The sequence below is a fragment of the Ranitomeya variabilis genome, chromosome 5 (genome assembly GCF_051348905.1).
Source record: "Ranitomeya variabilis isolate aRanVar5 chromosome 5, aRanVar5.hap1, whole genome shotgun sequence".
NCBI lineage: Eukaryota > Metazoa > Chordata > Amphibia > Anura > Dendrobatidae > Ranitomeya > Ranitomeya variabilis.
In genome coordinates this window covers 417008930-417030935 of record NC_135236.1, presented here as the reverse complement: position 1 = coordinate 417030935, position 22006 = coordinate 417008930, and the positions used below count along the sequence as shown (strand labels likewise).

Genomic DNA, 22006 nt, shown 5'->3' with positions numbered 1-22006 from the left:
ATTACAACTTTATGAAATTGTAGGTACCGTAAGGTCCTATACACTTGGTACTGTATTGTGGCACCACACAATTAGGAAAGTGTGCAGAGCCATGATATAGCCTGACAAAAGCACATAAAAGGATTTTAGTCTACAATTCTACTGCTTATTTGCCTGTCTTTAGAAATATGAGCTTTATTCTAAAAAATATCTGGTCTTGCTACACTAGAAGTTTTTTAATTAACCTCCTCTTTTTGTTTCATTGACATGCAGCAAGGCATTATATTCTTTAAGGTACAGTACACCCACACAGTATGCATGATGTTGGCAACCTTGATTTTCCATTATTTCAATCTCTTCTTTCTCTCAAAAAAAATAAACCGCTTGCAAATGTTTATAAATGCTAAGCTAAAGGAATGTTTATGGTCAGTGTGAAAACTGCTGTGGAAAGTAGGTGTTTGGCATGCTGTCTTTGGTGAACAAGACCAAAGGGTTCACACAGTGGAATTGGCAGGTTTTATAATGTAAAATTGACATTAAATCCTATTCCAAACTTGTCATTCAAGCATCAATAGAATTCTTGGCCACCGATTTTAAAATCAATGTACGGTATATCATGGGGAAAACAAAAAAACTGGCTTGTTAATTATTGAATCTATTTATGGACACAAACAATGGCTTGTAGCGATACGTGAAATGGACCAATCAAGTAGCTGATCCACACACCGATTTGAGACGGTCTAGGCTACTTTCACACTAGCGTCGTTTGCAATACGTTGCAATGCGTCGTTCAGGAGAAAAAACGCATCCTGCAAGGTTGGCGGACCGTTTTTTTTGTGCGTCGAGTCCGCCATTTTTTACCGCGCATGCGCGGCCGAAACTCCGCCCCCTCCTCCCCGGACCTTGCAATGGGGCAGCAGAAGCGTCGTAAGACTGCTTCCGCTGCCCACATTGGGCATTTATTTCACAGCATGTGTCGGTACGTCGGCCCGACGCACTGCGACGGGCCCGTTCCGACGCTAGGGTGAAAGCAGCCTTAGACTGCAAAACTTCAGCAGCCTTAGATTTCTGCCATGGATTTTACTGCAGAAACACAAAAGGAATCACTCTCTGGTACTGGAGATTGAAGATCTCCGACCTCATTTCAATGTTGAGATCATTCATTTTTTTGGATCACTTGAGTTTCACCGGACCAAAAATGTGTCAAATCTCGTCAGGCCCAAAAAACGTATTATTTCACATATCTCCAGCAGGAGAAGTCCACTTTTGGGAGAAGGGTATGTGGGTGAGCACACCTTGATAAAATCATTTAACTTTTTGAAATTTGGAACCAATAGAGGCTTTCTGGGAAAGCGTTAAAATCCCGTGTCATTGGGCTGATGTGACAGTAGGATCTAGGTCCACTTTCCCTTGCAGAAGTGATAAGGGAGGTGGCAGACTTGGTGAAAGGAGGAGGAAATAACAGCAGTTTGTAAATGATAGAATGGTTAGAGACCTTTGCCCAAGGTTATTCCAAGAGTCCAGTCCGTGGAAATGGTAGATTTTAATGGACAGTGGATAAACGGTTGGCAAAATTGAAATCCTCGTCTTGTGGCAAGAGATACCAGCTTAACAGTAGAGGTCAATATGTCTATTGTAGGCCGTGGCTGGCTCTTTTTAAAGTGTAAGATTCTAAAGGTGCCTACCAAATTGAATGTTTAAAAAGCCTTCAAGCCTACACGCAAAGTCTGAATTACCTAACATGGTGAATACTTGGGAGGGTTGGGGTAGTGTGATCTAATTTGTGTGAAGGTGCATTAGGGCTCATTGTCGCAACATTTTTATTGGAAAGTGTGCTATCGGGAAGTGTTCTAGTTTGTACGGATAGATCACGGATTCTTTAAAATGATTGTGCCTTTCTAACACGTACTTTTTTGTGGATCGTTGGTCCGCAAAATAGAAAAATCTGTAAGACATATTGTGATCTGTCGTGAATGAAACTTGTGAACGCAAATCAATGGACTCGTTAATAACAATGAACAGCATACAGATGTCATCAGTGTGCTGTCTGTATTTTACTATTTAATGGGTAGGAGAAGCGAGGACATTTTTTTTTCTTCATACGAGATAAACTGATGCAACAATGATTTCAAAAACTGATGAGGAACTCATGTATGAAGAAAAAAAACCTGATGCGTGAAACTGATTTAACCCATTAGTGACAGGGGAAAATTATAAAAATCTGACCAGTGTCACTTTGTGGTAATAACTCTGGAACGCTTTGACAAATTCCAGTGATTTTGAGACTGTTTTTTCATTACACATTATACTTTATGATCATGGTAAATTTAGGTCAATATGTTTTGTGTTTATAAAAAATATCAAATTTGACAAATGTAAAAAAAATTAGCAATTTTCAAACTTTGAATGATTATCCCTTTAGTCCAGATAAGCATACCATAGCAAAACATTAATAAATAATATTTCCCACATGTCTGCTTTACATCAGCACCATTTGTAAAATGGTATTTTATTTTGTTAGCATTTTAGGAGGTTTACAAATGTAGCAGTAGTTTTTAATTTTTTCATGGAAATTGACAAAAAAAATTTTTAGGGACCTTATCCAGGTTTGAAGTGACTTTAGGGGTCCTATATCTTGGGAAAAACCAAAGAGTGATACCATTTTAAAAACAGCACCCATCGACATATTAACATTTGTCGTCACATAGTTAATTAACCCTACAAGTGATTTTCAGGAAATAATGCAAAGTGACATGACAGATTTAAAAAGTGTATTTTTACCACCTAAATGTCGCTGACTTTTGAACAGGTCTTATTTTCTCAAGGAAAACAATTGACAAATTTTTTTTGAACAAAAACATTAACATTTATTAACCTACCAGTGTACGCTGAACAGTAGTCATCACAAAACAGTAGAATCGTTGTTCAATTGTTGTTTGAGATGCTTGGCCCATAAACACTGCAGTTTCATCCATGGCAATCATGTTGGAAAAATTGTATTTAGAGAAGTCAGCGTCATCAACAAAGGTCTTGAATGCAAATGCGCGTTTAATAATTTCAGCATCTTCCAGCCTAAAGAGTGTTGTGGATCTTCTCAAAGACAGTTCACTTCTTTGAAGGAAGTTATCCAGCCAGTGTTGTGATGCCTTGAATTCTTCAGGGGCAATTTCAAACTGTGGTGCCATTGCAAGGGCAAATTCTTGAATCTGAGCTCTAGTCACAACCAATGTCTTTGCTCTCCTGTTAGTAACCCACTCACAGATCAGGTCTTCCAGCTCGGAATATAATGGTTGCTGACCAGATACAACCTTGCGCTTTTTAGTATTTCCGCTGTCCACTTGTTGACTGAGGTTACTGTAATCTGCTCGCCATTTTTGGACCAATCGGACACTCAACATTTTCTCTTTGCAGAATTCAGTAAGATTTTTGCCCCAAGATTCTTCCACGATTCCTTTTTTGTACTCGACGGAATAGCTCTTTCTTTTAGCGCTCATGTCTAGGGGTAAAAATATACCGTATCACCATTGTTTACGATATTTCTTTTACAGTACGGTACTTTATGTTAGACCGTTCAGCAGAAAAGCAGACAACAAATCGAAGTAACACACTACGGTACGGTACTGTAATTGCCTGACTCCCACTCAGAGCCACAAAACATAAGGGCTCTAAAATGGCTCCCACACACTTTCTGGACACTGTACCGCTACCGTAACAATCACCCACAACAGTTCCTTTACCATAGCAGCCCTATCATCATTTTGAAGCCCCAAATATTCCCATCATTCCATTGCAGCCCTCATCATCCCTTTACAGTACCCAATACAGCACCCCCATCATTCCATTACAGCCCCCATCATTCTACAGTACAGTATTGCAGGCTCCCATCATCCCACTGCAGCCTCCCATTATCACAGTATCCCACTGCAGCCTCCCATGTGTGTACCGTGTATATACACGCACACGCACACGTTCACTTTCTTACTGGTTTCCTCCGCGGTGCTGCTTTCAGTGCTTTTGTGGTGCAGGATCCCTGGGCCAATCACAGCCCAGGAACAATCAGAGGCAATGGATGACATCAGCTGGCCCATGGTTCCTGCACTGTGATTGGCGCAGGGCTCATGGGCAGAGATCGGCACACAGCTCCGAGGCTGTGATTAACTCCTGCGAACAGCGTGGCTGCTGTGGCGGGCACCGGAGGGCACCGGACAGCGGGAGCAAGACACAACTGCATGCCCCATGCACAGAACAAGGTATGCCTTATTTTCGGGGGGGTGCCTTATATTACGGTAGCAGGCACAGTGCTCCCCCTAGCATGCCTTACTTTCGGGGGGCACCCTATTTTCGGGGAAACAGTGTAATCTACCAGATAATATTTAATAACTTAACTTCACATATACAGACAAGACTGACACAAGGGAGGAAAAAGGTGGGGGAAAGCACAGGTTCGATAGTATTAAGAAGAGAGAAGAGACCTAGCCGATATTCTGAGCCCAATAATAATCCTAAGGGACCCAGACAGTGTTGAATCTCGCTCCCATCAAAGCCATCATATATTCCATCCCACAAATGTCAGCAATTCTGTTCAGTAAATGTTGATGAGAGGGGGGTGAGGTCTTCTTCCAGTGAAGAGCTATCAAGCACCTTGCTGCAGTAAGAATGTGCAATAACAGTCTAGCTGAATTCTCCCCATCCCTCTAGGAGAGACGTTTAGAAGGTAGATAGCAGGATCCAACCCAACCTCCACAAAGAGAACCCTGAGTATTAAGGCTCTTACATCTTCCCAAAATCAATGATCTCCGAGCAAGACCAAAAGATGTAGAATTGAGAGCCCACCTCTGAACCACAACGCCAACAGAGGTTTGAGAGTTTAGGATTCAATCTGTGGAGGAGCTCCGTGGTGTGATGCCAGAACATCAATATTTTGTACTGATTCTCCTTATAAAGAGTGCAAATAGAGGATTTAGACACATTTTCTCAGATGTTCTGCCAAGTATAGGGTGACAACCGTTTCCAAAGAATAGACTCCCACCTGCGCATGTATGGATGGTCTAACTGTTAGCCCCCCTGAAGATAGTTTATAATTCTCTATATATCCGATATTAGTCCTTTGATCGATGGGCCCCTTTTTCAAGTTCTCAAGGTCAGTCGATAAAGACACCTTCGATAGTCCAAACGTCGAGGAAGCAAGATGTTTAATCTGCATATACTGAAAGAACTTGTTGTTAAAAATAGCAAATCTAGACTTGATAGCATCAAACGAAAGAACCTCCAGCGTGTCCCCATCAACCAAGTCCGCAAATCTGAATAATTCCGCCAAAATCCACAGATGGACCACTGCGGGATCCGTGCTATTTGATATCAAAGGTTGCTATATGAAGGATATTATTGGTGAATTAGGAGAGGCCAAAATAAACTTCTTCATACATGAAAATCAAGCCTCCCTAGTAAACTGCATAGGGCCAATCGTGAAATTGGGGCCCTGATGGGCTTAATTGTCCACAATAGGGAATATGGATGAATTGGGGCCAGCCATAGTTTTTCTATTTCTGTCCATTCTTTAAAAGCTCATAGTGAAGCCCGTGAAGGAATCCTAAACAGATGGGCTGCCCAGTATTATTTAATAATGTCAGAAACTGAAGGGCCCCCTGTGATTTATGATAGACGAGGACACCCTTGGAGATCCGGTGATGCTTACCATTCCAGACAAAATTAATATAGCTGCCCGAAGAGACTTAAGTTCCCCCATGGGGGGACCATAACCCGTAAAGTTTCAAAGTAGTAGAGCAACTTGGGGAGGAGAGATATTTTAATTGAGGCTATCTGGCCTATCAACAAGAGCGAGAGCAGCGTCTACTTATCTAATTTCCTCAGATCACTAAAGAGTGACGGGAGGTTGTAAGTGTATAGAATATTATTAGAATAAGACAGATTAACCCATAAGTACTTGATAGCTTCAGTCTTCTATCTAAATTTGAAGTTTCATTTTAAATGGTCAATAACACTGGGAGGAGTATTTAATGGCAAGGCTTTTGTTTTAGAAGTATCCAGTTTGTATCCCGATATACCACCATACACCTTTAAAACATCCACAAGGTTAGGTAATGTAATGTGTAGCTTAGTAAGGGTCAAGAGGACATCTTCTGTGAACAAAGTTATCTTGTAAATTTTAATCCTGACCTCCACTCCTGAGGTATTAGGGTTTTCATTGCCGCCAGTGGTGCTATGCACATTACATATAGTAAAGGCGATAGTGGGCATCCATGATGCGTGTCATTCGAGATGTTTAAAGAGGGAGAGGAATGGAATGGTAGCTTAATTGAGGCCGAAGGAGATCTGTACAATGCCCTTTTTAGCCATTAGAAAGGCACCCGAGATGCCAAAAGTCTTCATAGTCTCAAACCAAAAGACCAATTTAGTCTATCGAATGCTTTCTCTGCATCAAGGCTCAGTATAAGGGTTTGTACATTATTTCTATTGTAAACCTCTATCAAATCTATCGCCCGTCTGGTGTTGTCCCCGCCCTGACGAAAGGGGACAAAACCCACCTGCTCTTTATTCATAAATTGAGGTAGCCTGCAATTAAGCCTATTGGCCAGCATGTGGGTAAAAATGTTCAGGTCAGAATTTAATAGGGCTATTGAACAATAGTTTGAACAGTCCAGAGGATCAGATGGGAGTGAGATAGCTTATCCAGGATGGGACGAAGGTGCTTCTCCGAAACGCACGTTGGGGTGGATGCGCGTTCTCCTGGACATCTAGACTGCGTCTGCTTACTGGTAATGACCATCGGTGTTGTGATTATACTCCTGCATACATGTTTTAGGGAGGATGAAATTTGATGAGGGGTTATGGTGGTCTCTACCACTTATGACCTAGCAGTAGATTATTTTTATGTGTATTCTTGCCTATTTTCTTATACATTAATATTCCTGTATTTTGATACATCATATAGGGGCAAGGGACTATAGTATGCTTACTGCTAGATGTTCAGGGCTACGCGCTCCCTTTTGCACAGCATGCATGTTTATGGTTTTGCATATTTCACTTCCTTTAACCAGTGTCTGTGGATTTTAATAATAAAGTTTAATTTTTTGAGTAATTTTGACCGAAATATCATTTTTTTGTGTGCCTGTTATTCCTATCCTTCAATTGCCTAGCCAATAATATGTGGGCCATATTGCCTTTTTCATAATATTTTTGTTTTGTATATAGGAGTAATTTATCGACTTTACGTATAGAAAGATCTTTTAGCCTGTTTCTAATCCCTGCTGTTTTTAAAATGGCATCACTTTTGGAGGTTTTTAAAATATATAGGTACCACAACGTCACTTCAAACCTGGATAGGTCCCTCAAAAAATACATTTTTAAAATTTCCTTGAAAAATTGAAAAATTACTGCTCCATTTTTAAACCTCCTAAAAGACTAACAAAATAAAATATCATTTTAGTAATGGTGCTGATGTAAGGCAGATGTGGGAAATGTTTATTAATGTTTTCTCTGGTACAACTATCTGGATTAAAGGGATAATCATTCAAAGTTTGAAAATCGCATTTTTTTTTTTTTTTTTTTACATTTTTGGCAAATTTCAGATTTTTTTTTTTATAAAATAAACAAAACAGATCAGCCTAAATTTACTATTATCAGAAATTATAACGTGCCACAAAAAAGTGTCTCAAAATCCCTGGGATTTGTTGAAGAATTCCGGAGTTATTACCACATAAAGTAACATCGGTCAGAATAAAAAAATTTGACCCCGTCACTTAGGGGTTAAGCTCACCTCTCAATGAATGCAGTATAAGGCTTGTACATAAGGTGAAAAACAGCAGTAATAGGGCAACTGTAGATTCCATTATCCAGGAAGATTGCTTTGATTATGCTCATCAAGCTTTGATCCGATTCTCTCAGAAAAATTCTCCATCCTGTCAGTGCATGGAATTTGGCCTGCACTCGTGTAATCTGAATGCAGTCTGAATGTTTCCATCCACTCATTGATTTTGCATGGCCGAGTATGATCCGAATATTGGATAAAACTTGAGCGTGCAACATTTGTTTTTGTTTTTTTACTTGGACTGACGTGGTATAAGGAAAAAAATCTGACACCGCCCCATGTACGATCATTGGTCTGGGTGCGATCCGATGTTTTGTCGGGTCACCCTCAGACCGAAAATACATTCATCTGCACCTGCTCATGAGAAGATTAGTAATGTCAATGTTTCTTCTGTTAGCAATTATTGAGAGAAAGCAGTTGAGTATCTTGCCTACTGTGCAATAACTGGTGTGATATGTTATTGAGGACTCCCTTCAAAAATAAAATTAAAAGGAATGACACATACTAAATACATGATGCTAGTTGGATTATTTAATGCTAGGTATACCAATAATGAATGGAAATTTTCATGGAAATGTGTCACCAGAAATAATTTGAATCCGAAAAGAAAAGCTCAGCTAAAACCAGCAAGTGTGAATTCTCTCCATATTTTAGGAGAGGATCTTTGTCTGTACTTTGATACTTTCCAGAATTAGACATTGAGGCAGTACATAACTTTATTTCAGGCCTGTTAAAGAGGACATATTGCTGATTTTTTATTTTTTATAATTTACCGTAAACTGAATACCTTCCTCAAGGTAAAAATCCATTGATATGTCCTTTTGAAATGGTTTGAAGTGTGCTTCTTAGGGTCTACCTGTTAGAACACACATTGTGACTGGACAGATACAATTGGGATATGGCAAATAAGTCTTACAGGACTAGGTGTGGGCTGTGCCATTTTTAGCAGATCATAGCAATTGAGGAACATGGGATAATGCAATATGCTCTACTGGGTAAACTATTTAGGAAAGGAAAGTTACCGTAAAATACACAGCATCAAGATGGAAGTAATTTTTTGATTCACAAGAACACATTAAGGCAGGGATCCCCGACCTATGGCTCCTGAGCTGCATGTGACAGGCCATTGATGTGTGGCTCACGGTTGTCTGTCAGTTTGGTACATTAGCATCAGGTCTAGCAATCGGCTATGAAAAGGTTTCACAGATGGTGATCGTAGCCCCTCACAGAAGAGCAGATCTGGATGAGCATATACTGGCTTTGATGTAGGTTGATACTGTCAGAGGGGGTGCATGAAGTTGGGTGCATGAGACTACCATAGCTAGGTAAGGTGGAAACCTCTGGATCTGGGAATACATCCTTGGTGTAATTTCTATGGGAAAGCTTTGACTGCCATTATAGCGGTAATGGGGGCTCTTGATGTCACTACTGTGGGAAAGGAGAGGAGGAGCTGGATCTTGCTACTCGAGAGGGGGGTGGGGCTGGATATGCCTCGTGGCTCTCAAGGTAATGGAGGTTGGAATCAATGGCAATTAGACTTTTGTCTTAATATTAAAGGGGTTGTTCACTACTAGGACAACCCCTTCTTGATCAAAATGTTTGGCCCCCATAAAATAATAAAGCTTATACTCGCGTCCGGTGCCAGCGCTGTTCCCACAGTGTCGGCACTCGCTTTCTGAGGGCACAGGTGCTGTTGTTGTGACACATGACACCAGCGCCCAATCAGAACTGGCGTCACTCTCCCCGCCTTCGGACAAATCGAACATGATGAGAAAGTCCAGACTGTAGCTGATCTCGGACTTCCTCTTCCTGTTGAATTCGACAGGAGGTAGAGGCAGTGACGCCAGCCCTGATCGGGCACTAGTGTCATGTGTCACAACAACAGCACAGGAGCCCCGGGAGACAGAATGCAGACACCATGAGAACGGCGCCAGCAATAGAGGTTAGTATAAGCTTTATTATTTTATGGGGACCGAGCGAGGGTTTTGATGCATTTTTTACATGCTTTTTTTATGCGTTTTTCCGCATGCGTTTTTGATGCTTTTTTTTCATTGCATGTGTTTTTTTTTGTTTGTTTGTTTTGTCACTTGATATAAAGATAATTTAAAGTTGGCTTCTTGGATGGTAAAAAAAGGGGTTTCCTGTTTGCAGATAAATTGGGGTATGTTTCCACGGTCAGTAAACGCTGCGGGTTGAGCGCTGTGTACATCCGCAGTGTCAAACATGCAGCGTATAGCTGTTACAGCATAGTGGATGGGATTTCAAGAAATCCCATGCCCACTATGTGAGCACCAATGCTCGTGGCTCACCTGCAGAGACGGACATGCGGCCGTCTTTCCAGGTAGCAGCATGTCAATATATGTAGTGGAGGCGCTTCATCTCCGCTGTGTAAATTACCCATTCACTATCATTAGATGCGGTAAAACCGCATCCTCTTCTTCGTCACATGTGTATTAAGTGCGGGAATGCAGCTTACTACGCATGTGTACGAATTTACATAATGGTGAATTTTGTGACACAGCCGGACGTACTTGACACAGGAAAAGGAGGAAAGCACAGAGAGAAGTCCACTCCTTTTTAATAAATAATTTAAAAAAAATGGCGTGGGGTCCCCTATATTTAACCCGCTAGAGTAAAGCCAACTACTGGGACTGGTATTTCAGGCTGGTAAGGATCCAATATCCATGAACCTTACCAGCCTGATAACACCAGGCAGCAGCAGTCTGCTTACCTTGGATGGTTAGCAAAAATAGTGGGATCCCGTCCAAAAATAAATAGCATGGGGTCCCCCTATTAACCATCTGGAGTAAAACAGACTACTGGGACTGGTATTTCAGGCTGGTAAGGATCCAGTATTCATAAACCTTACCAGCCTGATAACACCAGGCCGCATCAGTCTGCTTACCTTGGTTAGCAAAAATTGTGATATCCCCTCCAAAAAAAAATTAGTGTTTGGTCCCCATATTTTTGTTAACCAGCCAAGGAAAAAGCAGACAGCTGCGGCCTGGTATTCTCAGGCTGGTGCGGCCCATGGATTTTGGCCCTCACCAGCCTAAAAATAGCAGCCCACAGCCACCCCACAAGTGGCACATCCAAAGATGCACCAATTGTGGCACTTACGCGGCTCTTCCCACTTGCCCTGTAGCGGTGGCAAGTGGGGTAATATTTGTGGGGTTGATTTCCTCTTTGTATTGTCAGGTGAAATCAAGCCCACAGCTTAGTAATGGAGAAGCGTCTATAAGACACCTATCCATTACCAATCATATAGTTACCGGTAATGGTAAATAAAGACACAGCCAGAATAAAGTCTTTTAATTGAAATAATGACACAGACCCAGACTTATGCCACCACTCAGCCTGACATCCAGACACAGTGGAGCTTGTAGATGACCACCGGAGATAACCCCGTCCCCGGCAGTCACGTACACGGCAGTTCTCGCGGTCAGCTCAGCTCATCGGGAGAACTGCAGAGGACACAAGCTTCCGGCTGTGGTACAAGGTACACCTTTATTTAAATTAGTTCACATGCGTAGTAATCTGTTTTCCCACGCTTAATACTTATGTGACTGTAAAGATAATGCGGTTTTACCACATCTAATTAAATCATATGGGAAATTTACGCTGCAGAGACTGAGCGTCTCTGCAACATTGACATGCTGCGGTCTGGAAATACACGTTGCATGTCCGTTTATGCAGGGATGCCGCGGGCGTCTCTGAATGTATAGTCGATCCATTCTAGCCCGGGTCCCCTACCCGGAGCCCATCCATTCTAGCCTGGGTCCCCTACCAGGAGCCCATCCATTATAGCCTGGGTCCCCTACCAGTAGCCCATCCATTATAGCCTGGGTCCCCTACCAGGAGCCCTGGGTCCCCTACCAGGAGCCCTGGGTCCCCTACCAGGAGCCCATCCATTCTATCCTGGGTCCCCTACCTGGAGCCCATCCATTCTAGCCTGGGTCCCCTACCTGGAGCCCATCCATTCTAGCCTGGGTCCCCTACCCAGGAGCCCATCCATTCTAGCCTGGGTCCCCTACCCAGGAGCCCATCCATACTAGCCTGGGTCCCCTACCCAGGAGCCCATCCATTCTAGCCTGGGTCCCCTACCAGGAGCCCATCCATTCTAGCCTGGGTCCCCTACCAGGAGCCCATCCATTCTAGCCTGGGTCCCCTACCAGGAGCCCATCCATTCTAGCCTGGGCTCCCTACCAGGAGCCCATCCATTCTTGCCTTGTCCCTCTACCAGGATCCCATCCATTCTAGCCCATCCATTCTAGCCTGGGTCCCCTACCAGGATGCCATCCATTCTACCCTGGGTCCCCTACCAGAACCCCATCCATGCTAGCCTGGGCCCCCTACCAGGAGCACATCCATTCTAGCCTGGGCCCCCTACCTGGAGCCCATCCATTCTAGCCTGGGTCCCCTACCAGAAGCCCATCCATTCTAGCCTGGGTCCCCCTACCAGGAGCCCATCCATACTAGCCTGGGTCCCCTACCAGGAGCCCATCCATTCTAGCCTGGGACCCCTACCTGGAGCCCATCCATTCTAGCCTGGATCCCCTACCAGGAGCCCATCCATTCTAGCCTGGGCCCCCTACCAGGAGCCCATCCATTCTAGCCTGGGTCCCCTACCAGGAGCCCATCCATTCTAGCCTGGGTCCCCTACCAGGAGCCCATCCATTCTAGCCTGGGTCCCCTACCAGGAGCCCATCCATTCTAGCCTGGGTCCCCTACCAGGAGCCCATCCATTCTAGCCTGGGTCCCCTACCAGGAGCCCATCCATTCTAGCCTGGGCCCCCTACCAGGAGCCCATCCATTCTAGCCTGGGCCCCCTACCAGGAGCCCATCCATTCTAGCCTGGGCCCCCTACCAGGAGCCAATCCATTCTAGCCTGGGCCCCCTACCAGGAGCCCATCCATTCTAGCCTGGGCCCCCTACCAGGAGCCCATCCATTCTAGCCTGGGCCCCCTACCTGGAGCCCATCCATTCTAGCCTGGGCCCCGTACCAGGAGCCCATCCATTCTAGCCTGGGTCCCCTACCTGGAGCCCATCCATTCTAGCCTGGGTCCCCTACCTGGAGCCCATCCATTCTAGCCTGGGTCCCCTACCTGGAGCCCATCCATTCTAGCCTGGGCCCCCTACCAGGAGCCCATCCATTCTAGCCTGGGTCCCCTACCAGGAGCCCTGGGTCTCCTACCAGGAGCCCATCCATCCTAGCCCGGGTCCCCTACCAGGAGCCCATCCATCCCAGCCCGGGTCCCCTACCAGGAGCCCATCCATCCTAGCCCGGGTCCCCTACCAGGAGCCCATCCATCCTAGCCCGGGTCCCCTACGAGGAGCCCATCCATCCTTGCCCGGGTCCCCAACCTGGAGCCCATCCACCCTAGCCCTGACCCCCCACCAGGAGCCCATCCACTCTTGCCCGGTCCCCCCACCAGGAGCTCATCCACTCTAGCCCGGGCCCCCTACCAGGAGCCCATCCACTCTAGCCCGGGCCCCCTACCAGGAGCCCTTGATTTCTTGAAATCCATGCTATGCTGTAACATCTGGCCGCTGCGGGTTGGACACTGCAGATGTACACAGCGTCCAACCCGCATCGTTTACTGACCGTGGGAACACCCTAATACCACACAACCGCCCCCTCCATGAATTGGTAAGTTTGTAAGTGGCTGTTTGCATCAGTATTTTGCACCTGTGCTGCCCCCGCCTTCATCATCGGGGTCTGCTGTATCCTGCAGTGCATTTGTAATTTGACCTGGTGTTGGTAAGGATGATTTCTGTGATTGTTTTATGTACATGGGCCATTAGCTCAAAACTGGCAGCAACCAGTGGGAACCAGATACACTTATCCTGTGTGTGAGGAAGCCTGGCCAGAAGTAGTCTTCATGGAAGAATAGTGGCCAAAAGGTCATACCTCTGACATGGAAACAAGTCTAGCAACTCACTGATGCACGAAAAGATAAAAACTGGACTGATGAGTGACAATGTGATATGTTTGGCTGTACGAGGGAGTTTGTCTGCAGGATTAAGTAGTCCAATTTCAAGGGTTCTAACACTTTCCGCCATAGAAATGTAAAAATTCTGCAGATGATGCCAGTGCTGCACTTGGTACCAGCACAACAGTGCCACCTTTGTCTGTTTATATCAATCAGAAGTGAATGGCAGTAATAACGGTTTCCTTGCCCATATGACACAGAGGTAGCCACACTGTTGTGCAGCTGCACAGAGCAGACACTGCCCAGAAGTGCCCTTGCAGAGGCCGTGTGCGCCTCCATAGTGTCACAATTGAGCTGTCAGTCAGCAGCCCGGCCACGTAGTGATCTTATGCCCTTGTCAGTGGTGGGGCATTGTTCTGGTGGGTGGGCTGTGCTACCGTCTCCCATCAGTCACTGACTCCATGGCTGCCCTTCTCCCATCAGTCATTATGGAGCAGACACTGACTCCATGGCTGCCCGTCTCCCATCAGTCATTATGGAGCAGTCACCATGGCTGCCTGTCTCCCATCAGTCATTATGGAGCAGTCACCATGGCTGCCTGTCTCTCATCAGTCATTATGGAGCAGTCACCATGTCTGCCCTTCTCACATCAGTCATTATGGAGCAGTCACCATGGCTGCCTGTCTCCCATCAGTCATTATGGAGCAGTCACCATGGCTGCCTGTCTCCCATCAGTAATTATCGAGCAGTCACCATGGCTGCCTGTCTCCCATCAGTCATTATCGAGCAGTCACCATGGCTGCCTGTCTCCCATCAGTCATTATGGAGCAGTCACTATGTCTACCCTTCTCACATCAGTCATTATGGAGCAGTCACCATGTCTGCCCTTCTCCCATCAGTCATTATCGAGCAGTCACCATGGCTGTCTCCCTCCCATCAGTCATTATGGAGCAGTCACCATGGCTGCCTGTCTCCCATCAGTCATTATGGAGCAGTCACCATGGCTGCCTGTCTCTCATCAATCATTATGGAGCAGTCACCATGGCTGCCTGTCTCCCATCAGTCATTATGGAGCAGTCACCATGGCTGCCTGTCTCCCATCAGTCATTATGGAGCAGTCACCATGGCTGCCTGTCTCCCATCAGTCATTATGGAGCAGTCACCATGGCTGTCTCCCTCCCATCAGTCATTATGGAGCAGTCACCATGGCTGTCTCCCTCCCATCAGTCATTATGGAGCAGTCACCATGGCTGCCCGTCTCCCATCAGTTATTATGGAGCAGTCACCATGGCTGTCTCCCTCCCATCAGTCATTATGGAGCAGTCCCCATGGCTGTCTCCCTCCCATCAGTCATTATGGAGCAGTCCCCATGGCTGCCTGTCTCCCATCAGTCATTATGGAGCAGTCCCCATGGCTGCCCGTCTCCCATCAGTCATTATGGAGCAGTCCCCATGGCTGCCCATCTCCCATCAGTCATTATGGAGCAGTCCCCATGGCTGTCTCCCTCCCATCAGTCATTATGGAGCAGTCCCCATGGCTGTCTCCCTCCCATCAGTCATTATGGAGCAGTCCCCATGGCTGTCTCCCTCCCATCAGTCATTATGGAGCAGTCCCCATGGCTGTCTCCCTCCCATCAGTCATTATGGAGCAGTCCCCATGGCTGTCTCCCTCCCATCAGTCATTATGGAGCAGTCCCCATGGCTGTCTCCCTCCCATCAGTCATTATGGAGCAGTCCCCATGGCTGCCTGTCTCCCATCAGTCATTATGGAGCAGTCCCCATGGCTGCCCGTCTCCCATCAGTCATTATGGAGCAGTCCCCATGGCTGCCCATCTCCCATCAGTCATTATGGAGCAGTCCCCATGGCTGTCTCCCTCCCATCAGTCATTATGGAGCAGTCCCCATGGCTGTCTCCCTCCCATCAGTCATTATGGAGCAGTCCCCATGGCTGTCTCCCTCCCATCAGTCATTATGGAGCAGTCCCCATGGCTGTCTCCCTCCCATCAGTCATTATGGAGCAGTCCCCATGGCTGTCTCCCTCCCATCAGTCATTATGGAGCAGTCCCCATGGCTGTCTCCCTCCCATCAGTCATTATGGAGCAGTCACCATGGCTGTCTCCCTCCCATCAGTCATTATGGAGCAGTCCCCATGGCTGTCTCCCTCCCATCAGTCATTATGGAGCAGTCCCCATGGCTGTCTCCCTCCCATCAGTCATTATGGAGCAGTCCCCATGGCTGTCTCCCTCCCATCAGTCATTATGGAGCAGTCCCCATGGCTGCCCTCTGCCCTTCCCTTGGTGAATCCCCCAGCTGCAGCCCACCAGGGCAGTGACACGCAGCGCTGAGCAGCGCAGTGCTGACACATAGGAGCCGGCTGCTGTGCAGGAGGAGGATGGTATAATTGTCGGTAGGTGGAGCGCCCCCTCCTCTGCCGTGCACGCTCTCCCGGCCGCCTCTGCACTGCAGATTTCCACGACAAAACAAAGCTGGAAATCGAGCATCGATCTGGTCTCGGTCCACCGCTTCCGCTCGTCATCCGGCTGGCCCCAGTGCGTGTGTGCCAGGTGGCTGCCCCAAGCCTGGACTCTACCGCATGCATGTGCGTCACTGCTGCCAAGGAGAAGCCTGAGATCAGCAGCTGTCGCCGAGGATTAGCCCAGCTCCCATAGATGAGACAAGAAAAGCTGTCCTCCAGCTTGAGGCGAGGGGGCAAAGGCTTAAAGAGGCAGAATGCTGGAGGAGGAGGAGTGGGCAACATCCTCAGCAGTGTGCTCAAGAAGAGGAACTGCATCGCCAGGACGGCTCCTCGCCTGCTCTGCACCCTGGAGCCAGGTGAGGGGCCACACTGTCCATGGGCATAGGCAGCCGTCATCACGGCTCAGCACCAGCTGCGGTTATTATGGGCCGTGCACGGGGCGTCCGAGGCCGGAGCCGAGCTGCCTGCTGGAGCTGCCGGGAATGGCACTGTGCTGGGCTTCATCTCCCAGCGGAAGGGCAGATGGCGGCTGGGTGCCGGCCCTCGGGGACTCTACCGGTAGATTTTCTGCTGCTGTTCGGGTCTTTGTGGTTTATATGGCAGTGTATGTATGGTGTGTGTATGATGTGTGTGTATGATGTGTGTGTATGATGTGTGTGTATGATGTGTGTGTATGATGTGTGTGTATGATGTGTGTGTATGATGTGTGTGTATGATGTGTGTGTATGATGTGTGTGTATGATGTGTGTGTATGATGTGTGTGTATGATGTGTGTGTGTATGATGTGTGTGTATGGTGTGTGTATGATGTCTGTGTGTATGGTGTGTGTGTGATGTGTGTATGATGTGTGTGTATGGTGTGTGTGTATGATGTGTGTATGATGTCTGTGTGTATGATGTATGTATGATGTGTGTATGTATGATGTGTGTGTGTGTGTATGATGTATGTATGATGTGTACACATGCATGCTGTGTGGAGGGAGCTTCCTGCTGGTGGCCAGCTGTGCTTCAGCACTGGACAGCGCCCCTCTACCCTTTGCCTGTGCCGGGCCAGCTGTCGTCACTCAGGACAATCCTGCCTGGGCTTCCTAGTTGTTTGCTTCCTTATTTATTACTAGGATTAAAAACTGGAAAAGCTAAAAATCCCAGTAGACCTTCCAGTGCTCGAATTGTGGAAATAAAGCCTTTATCCTTTCCTGTAGGTGTGGACACAAAGTTGAAATTTACACCCGAGCCTTCATTGGGTCAGCACGGCTTTCAGCAGGTAAGAGATGCCCTAAATCTCTCCAGTATCCTGTCCTTGGTTATACACATCTGTGCTGTGCCCTCGGAGGGATGGTTGGTAGATTAATGGATGGTTGGATTTTTCATCATTCTACTTTTCAGTTCTAGCAAATTGCTAGGATTCTATGTGATTTCAGCATCGTGTAATGTCAGTGGGATTTATATAATAAATATATTCATATATATAATTTTTTTAATAAACAATGTGTCATGAGTTATTCATTATTATTCATTAACAATAATGAATAATAAGTGGATTCTTGTTTTATGCCATTTTAATATAGCATTTTCATTTGAAATGGGGGAAAAAAAAAACATAACTTTTTATTTTTTTTTCTAGTGGTATGACGCTCTTAAAGCTGTTGCCAGATTGCCCACTGGAATACCAAAAGAATGGCGGAGGAGAGTAAGTTCTTTAAAAATATATGTACGCTCTTAAGAGATTTGGGATTGTAACTGTTTATTTGAAAAGTTATGCAAATCTGTTTTATTGCAGCAACATATAGCTGGTGAGAAGACAAAATACACAGAAGCTTCCATAGGGCAATGATAAAGGCTTATTAGTATCTGTTAAACACGTTCAGTCCATTTCGGTTTATTTTAGCTTGATGTATATTGATGTTTAACCATAATCCTAAATCAACCTGATATTACATATACATAATACTATTCTTAACATGGTATCATTATTCTGTCTAAATATCTTGAAAAAATAATTAAACATCTGCTCTGGGATCCTATACCCTGGAGAGAAAGCTAAGAGGAATTTTCCTGCAAACGTATGCATCAGTAAAAACTGCATGAATGAGCTTGAATAGTAGGTTCCATCTCTGAGCCTTCAAGCCTTTGATCTGCTGTTTGTGCAGTATGTTCTCTAAAAAAAAAAACAAAAAAAAAAAACAGTTCAGGATCAGGCCATTCTCTTAATCTGGCACATTCTCTGGTTTTATTGTATGTGTGCAATAGCTCTGAAATTGTTTCTCATTCAGATATTCAAATAATTTTTGCCTTTCTTTTCACTGTAATTGGGGTTTAATTTATCTTTTATATTTTACATTTTCCCCAAATATCAGCAAAAAATAAAATAAATAAGTTGGAATTTCTTATCTTTTTGTCATTTTTTTTCTTTTTTTTTTTTTTACTGCCACAAAGACCGCTAGAGAACATTTTAATTTGTCTCCATTTTACATACAGTAGATTTTTTTCCTTTTTATTAGACACTTTTTTTTTTTCAAAGGGAGCAGGGCACGAAACAGTAATTCAGGCTTGAGGTGTCATTTTTTTTTTTTCATTTATTTAGGGTGCATGTCAACATATTAATATTTTATTTGTATTTTTTATTTCCACTTTGAAGGTTATATTAGGGGAAATTCAGCCTCCTGGCTGCATAGCAGAGCTGACTGATCACTGGGTCCAGAGGAGGAAGTACTGTCAGTGCTTATATAGATATATATGTATATGTCTGGCAGCCAGCCACCAACTCCCACAGCTACACGGTTTATTGTAAACTGCTTACTCTGTATTGATCTTTTAGATTGCCACTGCAGAGGAAAGCTTGGACCGCCTGGACGTTTATGGTCTGTGAGCAGTCCAGAAGTTGTTAAACAAAAAAGAAATGTGAATCTTCTTAAAGTGTATATCTAATTCCTGGCTATTTCACATCAGGGGTTGAAAGAGCTCACTGCACACCAGGCAGTTTGGTTGATACAGGAACAATATGTTGCTCAGAGAGTATTATGCAGGTTTCTCAATTAGAATAGGTTCGGTGCGTGATATTCCCCGTGCATGTTGCAATGGTCACAGACCCTGTACTGCCCAGTGTGTAATCGGGTCTCTCCGCACCCACATAGCTTGGGAGGTATGCTTTAAGACCATGAGACTCAAGCAAACAATCCAAAAAGCTGATACGTTTTAGTGAACAATATTTTGGTTAAAAAAGAAGCTCCAACTCCAAGATACATTATACAGGTAGCTATTATGGGTTTTCATAATTGTCATTTAGTTACCGTACTTCCAGTTTATAAGTAGTCTGTTCTTCCTGTAATGTAAATGAGCTCTCTACTCCACAATTTCCCAGTGAGCTGGTAGCAGTGGATTTCTGCTTGTATCAGGTCTGCAGGAGGTAGATTTTAGACTGGTTTTGTCCGTTAAACATTGCACTAAACTGTAGTCACTGATCATAGCTGTGCCCATATATTTATCTTGTTTAAAAGGACTTTTCTCCCCTCCTTCTATATCTCTTGTATTCCCTATGACATAGGAATTTTGTAGCATAAATTTGCAGCATCATTTTTTTTTTTATGAAATGCCTCCTCTGAGCTTTGTGGCACTTTTGCACTTTGTCCGAACTTTTAAACATAGTCATTTTGTCAGCTGATTGCCAGTCATATCCCTTTCTTCTAAGGCCTATCCACTTTCAACCCCATGTTTGAAAAGTAACTGGGGGAGAGAAATGTCTCAAATTTTAGCGAAGATTTGTCACCAGAACACGTGACTTTTGAAACCAAAAAGTAACACAAATGAAATAAATTCTCCCATATTTGAAATTTGACATAACTATTCTGCATTGCTGACTTGTTCTTGTATGTTTAGGTATGGTTGACACTTGCAGACCAGTATCTGCACAGCATTTCCATAGACTGGGATAAGACAATGCGCTTTACATTCAATGAAAGAAGCAATCCTGATGATGACTCAATGGGAATACAAATAGTGAAGGTAATAAAAGTTCAGTTCTTGGTGAACAGGAATCTGGAGAGCTGGGGGGGGGGGGTAGCTCCTGGAAAAAGGTTAGGCAACCCCCTTTAAGGTTCAAAAAGGACACCGGTCTATTGAGCTAGAACTATAGTCCTAAATTCCATAGTCTCACTGCTTGTAAAGTAAAGATTTGCCGTATGTGATTTTTAAATATTAATCGTAGACCTAGAGAATGCTGTCTTGTCATCGTTGCAGGCTTAGGTAAAACAAATATAATTTAAAAGATTGCTGTGCTGTCCATTTATGAACATTGTACTTGGTTCACTCATGAGTCCTCTTTTCTTTTCTCCAAACTGAATTACTCCGATTTTATATAACCTGTCTTGGTACCGCAATCCACCGATTCCCTTAATAACCTTGGTCGCTCTTCTCTGTCCCCAGCTGTAGTCCAGCTATGTCCTCCTTATACACCAGAGCCCAAAATTGCACACCGTATCCTAAGTGTGGCTGCACTAGTGACTTGTATAGATGCAAAACTACATTGTTAAAAAAAAAAAAAATTAAGTAAACCCTTATTCACATATTTGGTTTCGGTTCAAGTTGAAAATCTTTGCTGTTGGAAATTGTGTAATTTATTGAGACATGACATACCAGTGGTCACTGGAAACTTACAGTATCTCTCAACAAATTGAGGGCTAGCTTCCAAATCACCACAAATATCAAAGTATATCACAGACAACTCAAATAAGGATTTCATCCTGACAACTCATAATGTGACTCTGCAGTCTATATAGCCCTCATATGCCTGTAAGCACAGCTGGCAAAATTTGGGTATGCCCCCAGTGAGCTGATGGATAGTGTCCTGGGAGGATTTCCTCCCAGGCAAGGATCAGAATATCAGTAAGGTTCTGTAGAGGGGCATTAGATGCACTGATACATAATGTCCCATTATTAGTCAATTGGATTTAGGTTTGGGGAACTTAAGCATTGCAGGACCTTAAGTATTCATGGTTACGACCACTAGCAACTAGCTAACTAACGGTCACTAGATCAGTGGTCATAACCATGTATATCTAAGGTCCTGCAATGCTTGCACATGAATCAGAAAAACTATACTACATGTCTAATTGGAGGTATTTGCTAATATTATTTTTATTACACCTACTACATATTGGGATAGAACCTTGGTGATGGGAATAGCCCTTTAAGGGTTAGTCAATGTTATAAATGTCCGGATTAGCCAGTAACTGCCTATATACTCTGGCCATGAGGCCGGGCATGGTCTTGCACCAGGAGGAACCAGGGACATAGTAAACCAGTGTTAAGTCCAACAATGGCTACAAATGGGTAACAAAAAGAAATCGGGGTACCATTAGTTGTTTCTGCCAACCTGAAGGGATATGCCTTCCCGCCACCAAACCGGTTATGCAGTGGTTTGAAAGGTAATTGATTCTTTTTATTGTCCGAAACCTTTTTCCTTGCTGGACCTGCAGATTTCTGCTATCAAATATACACTGCTCAAAAAATTAAAGGGAACACTTAAACAACAGAATATAACTCCAAGAAAATCAATCTTTAGTGAAATCAAACTGTCCACTCAGGAAGCAACACTGTTTGCAATCAATTTCACATGCTGTTGTGCAAATGGAATAGACAACAGATGGAAATTATTGGCAATTATCAAGACACACTCAATAAAGGAGTGGTTCTGCAGGTGGGAACCACAGACCACATCTCAGTACCAATGCTTTGTGGCTGATGTTTTGGTCACTTTTGAATGTTGGTTGTGCTTTCACACTCGTGGTAGCATG

General features: G+C 44.6%; 1 protein-coding gene across 4 annotated transcripts in view; it reads left to right on the top strand.

Annotated features, from left to right (window-relative positions):
* The window catches only part of TBC1D30 (TBC1 domain family member 30), an 87926-nt gene that overhangs the window by 40673 nt on the left and 25247 nt on the right, over positions 1 to 22006 (top strand). For 2 of the 4 annotated variants that reach the window (XM_077265202.1, XM_077265203.1), the window contains exons 4-6: positions 17417 to 17478; positions 17839 to 17904; positions 20091 to 20216. In XM_077265202.1, the coding sequence (XP_077121317.1) occupies positions 17417 to 17478; positions 17839 to 17904; positions 20091 to 20216 (254 nt within the window). Of the gene's footprint in view, positions 1 to 16088; positions 16572 to 17416; positions 17479 to 17838; positions 17905 to 20090; positions 20217 to 22006 lie in introns of those variants that run through there. The other 2 variants (XM_077265204.1, XM_077265206.1) reach the window with 2 other exon arrangements.